The sequence below is a fragment of the Choloepus didactylus genome, chromosome 5 (assembly GCF_015220235.1).
Source record: "Choloepus didactylus isolate mChoDid1 chromosome 5, mChoDid1.pri, whole genome shotgun sequence".
Lineage (NCBI taxonomy): Eukaryota > Metazoa > Chordata > Mammalia > Pilosa > Megalonychidae > Choloepus > Choloepus didactylus.
The window spans coordinates 38,669,718-38,678,204 of NC_051311.1; the positions used below are offsets into that span (position 1 = coordinate 38,669,718).

General features: G+C 53.6%; 1 protein-coding gene across 6 annotated transcripts; it reads right to left on the minus strand.

Moving 5' to 3' along the window:
- Positions 1-409: 409 nt before the first annotated feature.
- LOC119533919 (zinc finger protein 614-like) lies at positions 410-7,527 on the minus strand. Of its 6 annotated transcripts, none has more exons than XM_037835841.1 (3): positions 7,354-7,527; positions 4,334-5,235; positions 410-2,697 (listed from the first exon to the last, which is right to left on the minus strand). In XM_037835841.1, exon 2 carries the CDS (start codon positions 5,205-5,207, stop codon positions 4,596-4,598), a length of 612 nt encoding a protein of 203 aa, XP_037691769.1. In that variant the 5' UTR covers positions 5,208-5,235; positions 7,354-7,527; the 3' UTR covers positions 410-2,697; positions 4,334-4,595. The 6 variants fall into 6 exon arrangements, with proteins under 6 accessions (XP_037691769.1, XP_037691768.1, XP_037691770.1 ...); XM_037835840.1 differs by lacking the exon at positions 7,354-7,527 and adding an exon at positions 6,943-7,129; XM_037835842.1 differs by lacking the exon at positions 7,354-7,527 and adding an exon at positions 6,601-6,867.
- Between the last annotated feature and the right edge of the window lie 960 nt (positions 7,528-8,487).

The window sequence follows — 8,487 nt, forward strand, 5'->3', positions numbered from 1 at the left end:
CATTTTGGAGAAAGCCATTTTGAACCCAGAACCCAGGAGCAAAGAACCAGCCAACACCAATTATGTGCCTTCCCAGCTGACAGAGGTGTTCCAGACGTCATCAGTCTTTTCCTTCATCTTGTTGACACCTTACTTTGGACACTTTTATGGCCATAGAGTTATAAATCTGTAACCTAATAAATCCCCTTTATAAAAGCCAATTCATTTCTGGTATTTTGCAAAACAGCGGCATAACAACTGAAACAGGAGGAAAGCCAAAGTTATTTCATTACTGCAACTTTCAATTTTTGTTTTCTATCATTTTCACATTACTTTGAAGGCAACTCCTCAAGAAATAATGAAGGCAGAGGTAGAGGCCACCACCCTGCTCCCAGCTATGCCTCAAATGACCACACCTCACACAAGCTGATGCCAGGAGAAGATTTATTCAATTTGGTCAGCTCCAACAGGTGTCGGTGACCTTCAGAAATATCCAGCCTGTAAGACCATTTACGTGCACGCCTGCTTAGCCATGGGGGTGGGGGAACTCCCTCCTGCTTCCACTTCCCCAAGTAGAGGAGATCCTGAGGCCTCCTATGCCCAGCATTACCCCAGGGGAGCCAGCCCACACCCCAATAAAATGCATACAGTTGTAAATTCACATGCCCCTCTTCCCTTTCTGTCCTCCCATTACTGCCACCCCACAACCTCTAGCACTTGTTTCATCAGTCGACAAGTATTTCCTGAGTGTCCTGACGCCCAGCCCTGTGCTAGGGTAGGCCCTGTTCAAAAAGAAATTACACAGTTCCCTTGCACTCAGGGAGCTCACAGTCTACTTGAAGATTCAAGACACACCCACACAGAGGAGGAAACAAATTTGGGACAGCACATAACCCTCAAGTGTGAGACGGTATGCTGCACACAGGTACTGCTCAGAGAAAAGAGAGGAAAGTGGGCTAAGGAAGTTAGGAAAGCTAGGCCCTGGTGGCTAGGAGAGGGAAAAGGACATTTCAGAGCAATACAAGGGAAGGCACAGAGGCAGGAAGGAGAGCAGCTGGACAAACAGCAGACAAGGGGTGCATTTGTGAGGTTTCCTCTAGGGTGAGCAAGGATCAGAGCCGGAATTGAAGCTTCTGGAAGGTGGGCTGACTTCTCTTTCTCTGCTCTTCCCCAGAGCATTTTGTTTTTCACCCCAGGGCTATGCAGAAGGTAGGTGGTCAGTGAGAAACTATGAACTAAACTGCATCAGAGATTGGACAAGCCAAGACCCCAGGCAGGAACCCAGAGATGTGTCTCCCGACAACTACGACAGAAACCCAGCCAAGTGTTGGCATCTCCCAGCTCAAAACAGGCTCTACCACCTAATACACAACTCCAGCATGCCTCACAGTTCACGCAACTGGGATTTGCTCTTAAATTCCAAGGTAAAAGGCCTCTCCACAGCCCCAAGCATTTCACTAAATATAATCAACTTCATGAAATCTGGGTGTCTTGGAAAACCCATTCCCACCCTGCTCTGTCACTTTTCTGATGGGCGGTTCATTCTGGGGAGACAGGTAGACACTTCTGGGCTCCAGGTTGACCTCTCTGTCTGGGCTTGACTGGTGGAAGCAGAGGATTCCTTCTCCCTGGGGCAGACCTCAGACCAAACTCATGCTTCCACCCAGCACCCACAGAGGTTCCAGTTTCCCCTGTCACCTTCACAGTGAAATCAGAGCCCAGGCCAGGAAGCCTGGGGTCCTGTGGTGACTTGTCAGCAGCCACCCAGGCAGAACAAGAAACCTAAAACCAGAGGGAAAGTGCAAATCCAGCCCAGGCAACCTCCAGCAGTATCTGGGAAAGGGAAATTAGGTTCTAGAAACCTGGCGCCTAATTCATTAGCTGTGGGAGAAGTGACTAATTAAAAGGGTTCCCTCATCAGAACTCGTTATTCCTGAACAAGGGGAGAAGGATTGGCCAGCAGGGAGGGACACAGCCTTGTATGGTGGCCCTGACTCAGGGCTCTGCAAGTGCCTGGCAAGGAAAGGGTGGCGCAGGGTAAGTCCCCAGGTCCAAAGTTCTCAGCCTCGAGTCCAGAGATGGGTTTCATTCGGGGACTCCAGGAATCCCCTGAAATTGCTTGTAAATGTTTTCATCTATATGAGTAGGTATGTTTTTCCGGGGAGAAGGTCCGTAACGTTTATCACATTTTCAAAGGGCTTCATGACCTCCAAAGCATTAAGAACAATTTGCTCTGAAAGGAAAACGAAGACTTCAAGTATCGTCCACATCTGGGGGAAGGCTTTGCCTCTAGACCCAGTTCTGCTACCAATTTGCTGTGTTATCTTAGGTCAGTCACTTTGTGTCTCTGGACATTAGTCAAGTGGTGGAGAAGGCAAGAGCAGAGAAGCCAGCTCTCCAAACAGGAGCAGTTCCTGCAGCCACACAAGAGTTGAGGTCCATGGCCAGGCAGACAGGATGAAGTCAGTCCCAGCAGTGACTCCCACCAGCCCCTATGAGCTTTTCCACCAGCGCATAGCACTTCTTCCCAATTCCAGCTCCATCCCAGACTTCTCTGCTGTCACTGCAGGGCACCTCCCATGGTAGATCTTCTTAAGGGAAGGGTCCTTGTGGCAGGACACAGTGCCAGCCAGGCCCCCATGGGACCCTGTTCTTAGACTCTCTGTGCACAGATGTGTCCTGAGCCTACCAGGTCATGAGGTCCTGCCCAGACTGTATCTGCTCACAGAAACAGAAAGACAAGGTCAGTTCTAGTGCCAGTAAGTTGGCCCTGCCCAGCCGCCCCTCTGAGGCTAGAGGGAGCATCGGCTACTTCACCCTGAATCTTTCCAGAGCTTTGACTGAGTCCTCTTAGTCCCCTACCCAGCACTGCAAGGATTATTACTTTACAAAGGAGACACATGGATTCAGAGCATTTTAGTGACTTGCTTGAGATTTCCCAGATCCCAGTTTACTGTCTCCTCCCGTGCCACACTGGGCAGAGGCCCTGCACTGCCAAGTTGAAGCCTGCCCGGCAGCTACCAGGAACACAGACAGAAGTGACAAGTCCTGGGAACCCTGGGCCCTCCAGCACCTAGCACAGAATCGAACACAGAGCAAGGGCTCTGCAAGTACAGGTCCTCTAAAACCCGTACCCATGCCTCTTGACTTCTGGCCAAGGGCTTCCTCCCAAACCACTGCCGTGGATACCATGTCCCCTTCAGGCACTCATACCAGTGAGTGACACCCCCGCCCCAGGCTCCCATTATATGGTCACTGGTCAAATTCCTGCAACCTTGCAGCTCCATTTCCTCACCAATAACAGTCACGCTTGAGTGCAATGTGGTAGAGCTAAAAGGACCCTGCAGTTGAGAATCCAAAGTTAGGCTTCCATCTGTTGGAAGCATGATTTGGAACAAACTTGGGCCAGCCTCAATATCTTAATTTGCCAAATAGCTGAAGAAACCCATGCCTGAGAGGGCCAATGTGGAATCAGAGGTCCTGGTAGCTTATTCTGGCTCTCCCCTTTCTCACTGCCTGACCTTGGTCAAGTCTCTGGGTCAGGGGTCTAATGACCCCAAGACCCTGAGGCTCCTGCTTCCCCCCCACAGCACCTCCAGCTGTCCTTCTAAAGCACAGAGCCAACATCATTGTACTCATCTAATTAAAACTCTCAGATGCCCCCATGTCCAACCACAAAGTGTTTGGGGCAAATAGCCTCCACCATCAGACCTCCACCTTGGAAATGTCCTTCTACACCCTTGTTCTTCCTAAAAACACCTCTATTATCCTCAGCATTTACTTCAAAGTCATCATTCTCCCAGTCACCTTCCCCCTTCTCTGTTCCAGAACATGCTGTTTGTTTTCTCTTACAGCTCATATCTCCCTGTGTGGGCACCTGTGTTTCCTTTCCCTTCACTTGAGCATGAGCTCCTAGAAAGACAAGGACTTTGTGGTCCTCATCTGTGTCTCCTCCCTAGAGGTGCTCAATACATGTTTCTGTGGACCACTAACATTAACCTCTCTTGTCTGCAGTGGCAATTATGATCCTCACAATAGCCCAGTGAGTAGAAGCCCCTCACTATCATCCCCAACTTATAGATGAGCAAACTGAGATATGAAGTTAAATGACCCCTCAAGGACACCCAGAGAGGAAATGACAGAGCCAGGAGACCATGGTACCTGAAGTTGCTTGGGAATTGTGGAAACAGGCCAGGTTCCTCTCAACTCAAGCATTGTAAGAATGAAGATCTCACGAGAAGCTAACCATCAAGAGACCCAAAATCGCACCCCAGCCTGTCCCCATGCAACACCAAGACTCAAAACCCGCCAGGCCTGGGACATGGGCTCTGGCCCAGGCCCCCGAGGGTCTCACCTGCTCTAGGTGGGGGGAGCCCAAAGAGGAAAGTCAAAGCGGGGGCCAAAGCAGCTATGTTCAGCAAGCCGGAGGGGCCTAGGTGAGGAATGAAAGAGGGCCACCCGGGCCTGACGGCCACTCTCCCCTTCTCCTGGGACTCCTGGCTCCCCCGACGCCCGCTCGTGCCCATCCAGAAACCGGGCCACGGCCCAGGGCCATTTCCGGTGGTCATGGACTCGGGTCTGGGGCGGGATAAGGCAGGCGGCAGGCCCGGTGCCCATCAGAGCACCCGGCCAAGGTGGGCCGCTTGCCCCTCGGCCCCGTGGCCATGGCTGCGTTGGTGGGTCTTGAGGGAGCCCTCGCGGGCGAAGCTCTTGGCGCAGCGAGGACAGAAGTAGGGGCGCCGCTCCCCAAACACCCCCGGGCGGCGCGGGTGCGGCGGGGGCAGGCGCGCGTGCGTGCGCTGGTGGTTGAGCAGGAAGCGCGGCTCGCGGAAGCAGCGCCCGCACTGGGCGCACTGGTGGGGCTTCTCGCCGCTGTGGATGCGCTGGTGCGTGAGGAGGTTCTGCTTGAGGCTGAAGCAGCGCCCGCACTCGGGGCAGGGGAAGGGCCGCTCCCCTGTGTGGGTGCGCTGGTGGACCTCGAGGTTGTGCTTGACGCTGAAGGCCTTGCCGCACTCGGGACAGACGAAGGAGGCGGCCCGGCCCGCCCCCGCATGGGCCTTCTGGTGCCGCACCAGGCTGGGCTGCTGCGAGAAGGTCTGGCCGCACAGCGGACAGCGGTGGGGCTGCTCCTCCGCAGGGTGGTGGATGACCAGGCCTTGCTCGTCCCCCAGACCCTCCTCCCCGTCCCCCGCGGGGGACCCGCCCCCGGAGGGCACCAGCTCTGTCATGGGCACTTCCAGCTGCAGTCACCAGCCCCTGGGGAGGCAGAAGCAGAGAGAGTTGTCAGGTGTGGGCTCCCGGATCAGCCCACCCGCAGCCTTACAAGGGACACTCACTTCCCACAGCCTCAAGCCTTGTCCCCTCTATGTTTTGTTCAAGCCAGTCTTCCCCTGCTGGAATGTCCTTCTTTCTCCTCTGCTCTTAAATCACCTCCTGCTCCTCCTTCAAGATCCATCTCAAGTGCCACCTCCTCCTGGAAGCCTTCCCGGACCCCATTAGGCCTTTCTTGAACAGTGTGGCCCAATCCAGGGACTTATCACACTATATGATAATCAGTCATGCCCACCTCTGCTTCCTCCTCTGTGAGCAACTTAAGGACAGAGCTGCCCTTATCCTTTTTTCCCCAGCACCAGGCACACAAGACATTGAATAAATGCAAAATGAATACTATTCAGAGGCCTTCTGGTATTTTAAGTTATCCTTCACCTTGATATGTCTTATCTTCCAACCAGATTCTCAAGAAGGGGAGAAGGGAGGTACATCCCAAATCTGGAAGGAAGAGTGGGGTCCCCAAAGGTTTAAAGATATCTTTGCCAAGCTTGAAACAAAAAAAGAAACTAAACAAAAATCCTGGAAACTTGCATGTGACCTTGGTTAAACATGAAAGGCAGCAACTCTTTGTTTATCAAAATGAGGCATGCATTCAAAAGGTTTGCAAGTCACTGAACCAGAATCTGGGCTCCCAGAGGGCCAGGTCTCAGATTTATTCCTCTTGGTATCCCCACAGCAAAGCCAGGCCCAAGGCTGAGCAACACACTCTAGGCCCAACATCCCCAAGGAGCCAGCTGCATCCTCATTTGTGCCAGTTCTCTTAAGGACCTCTTTCCCAGGGCATTGTGCTCCTCTTAAATTGCCTCCAATTGTGCTCACAACAGTCCTGAGGAAGGGGCAGGGTAGGGCTTATTGACCCCACTTTACCAATGGGGAAACTGAGACTCAATAAGGTCAACATACTTGGCCCAAGGTCGCACAGCAAGTAGAGCCAGGGCTAGACCTTAAGTCTCCTGACTCACTGTTGGAAGCTCTTTTTGATGTACCAGCTGCTCAATAACTATACACCCCTCAAAACTCAACATGCATACCACCACTACCACAATCCCTGCCCCTGCAGAGCCACCACTACCCAAAGGGTCACTGCTCCTATAGGAGCACTGTCTGCTGCCACTACCACCAACTTCCAAAAAGACTCTAGCCCTGCTCCTGCAGAGAGCTGACGCCTGCTCCAGAGCTAGCTGAGCTGGCAATTCCCCTTTATTTCCCTTCACCCCCATCAGAGAAGCTTGCTCCCTGTTCCAGTGAACCTCCATGCAGGCCTTCATACTTTCAAATCTCACTGCTCACCACAGCCTCAATTCACCCCATCTTCAGCTTGGGAGTGGGGTCTCAGAGATATCCTCTCTGTCTCCCCTTACCCTCAGCCAGAGATCAGGGTGGACCAGATATTCACCCTGGGGAAGGGGGCAAATACCACTTGCAATAGACCCTACCCATAAGTCTTTCCCCAAGAAGCTGCATGGATGTTTGCACAGAGGGACCATTAAGGAGCCTTGGCCTGGCCCTCTCAATGGGCAGCCTCCCCACTCTCCCCACTATACTCTTGACTGAGGCCCAGCCTGACCAAGAAGGTCCAAGGCCATGGCCCCCCGCCCTCCCCCAAATTCTTCCATCCCATCTCACACTCACAGCCCAGGATGCGCCCCGTTTCTCCGATCTCCGGCGCCGGCTCTTTCCTTAAGAGTCTGAGCTGCCCAACGCAAATACGGTAACTCTCCCGCAGCGATTCCCGCGCCCCTTCTCCCCCGCCTCCATAAATACGGCAAGCCTGCCGCAACGCTGTTCTTATCAAATAACTGCCTTAATCGAAAGAGCTGACTCCCTGCAAAACCTTGCCAACTTCTGAGGCCAGAGTGACCCTGGAGAAACATGGTAAACTCCGCGTCGCAACCCCACCCCCATGAAAATACGTAGGTCTCCTACACTGCTGCCGCAACCCACCCCACCCTCCTGCAAGCCCTAGCTCCTTTGCGGAAATAATGTAACCCACCCCCGTGCCCGCAGTGCCCCCGGGGCAACCACGCAACCCTGGATAAATACGTAATTAAGTCGCGGCGCTCCCCGCCCCCGGAAAGGGTCTGCGCAGCTCCAGGCAAATACGGTAGCGCGCCCGCAGTGACCCGCCCCCAAGGGTCCGGCACTGCCCTCGATAAATACGGTAACCTCCCGCCGAGGCCCCAGCCCCAGTCCAGCTCGAGACTCACATGGCGCCGCCTCCCGAGCCCTCAGTCTCCTCCACTGCGCTGCGATCGCCGCCGTCTCGGTAGCCGCACAGCAGCCCCGTGAGGCTTGGAGGTCTAACTTGGCAAAACCCCGGCTAGCGGCAAAAGGGGACTGAGAGCGCTGCGCCTGGGCAGGAGAGGGAACCAGGTGGGGGCCGGTTCCGGGGCCAGAACGCCTCGCGTTGATCCACCCCAGCTCTCCCGGGTCCCCCGTCCCAGTCATTCCCATTTCAGGGTTCCCAGAGACCTAAATTTGACATCCTCACCTCCCTCATCCTAAAGAAGGAATACCCTGGCCAGGCTCACAAACTGCCCCCGACGCCCAGGAAACAGGGTTTGGGAGCGCTGGCGGGAGAAAGTCTTTCTTTGCGTGAGAGAGAGCGAGCTAATTAGTCTCAGGGGCCTTTCTGAGAGGGGGTTTCGTGGGTGGGAGAGAACAAAGGGACAGAATCAGAAAGCTCCTCTGGCTTACCGTTTTGCCAAAGCCCAGCCCTACCACGGGGATCTGGTTATGTTACTAGGATGTCTGGAGGGAGTGGAAGAAGTTATATTCCTCCTGACCTCTTCTCAGAATTGAGTCCATCATGGTCAGGCATAAGTGGGGCCACTGCTGCTTATTCCCGGGGAGAAGCAGCTGGTGGTGTGGAGCGGACAGGGCTGAATTCCAGTTTTCATCTGCCCTTTAATAATACTTCTCACCTCTACATAATTTTGCATTTTTACAAAGCCCTTTCCCATATATTATCCCGTAGGTTCTCCCAATTACTGTGTGTGGTCTAGGTTGTACAGATATTATTATCCCATTTTAGAAATGGGAAAATAAAATAAAATTGAAATACAGAGTGGCTTCCCCCCCGAGATCCACAGCTCTAAGCGGCAGAGCCAAGATGGAAATGCAGGCCCCATCATCCGGCTCACTATCCATGGTACCTGCCTGATTACCAAGACAAAG

Bases quoted from the DNA above. Each gene is read 5' to 3' on its own strand.
- LOC119533919 (XM_037835841.1), bottom strand. From the start codon at position 5,207: ATGACAGAGCTGGTGCCCTCCGGGGGCGGGTCCCCCGCGGGGGACGGG.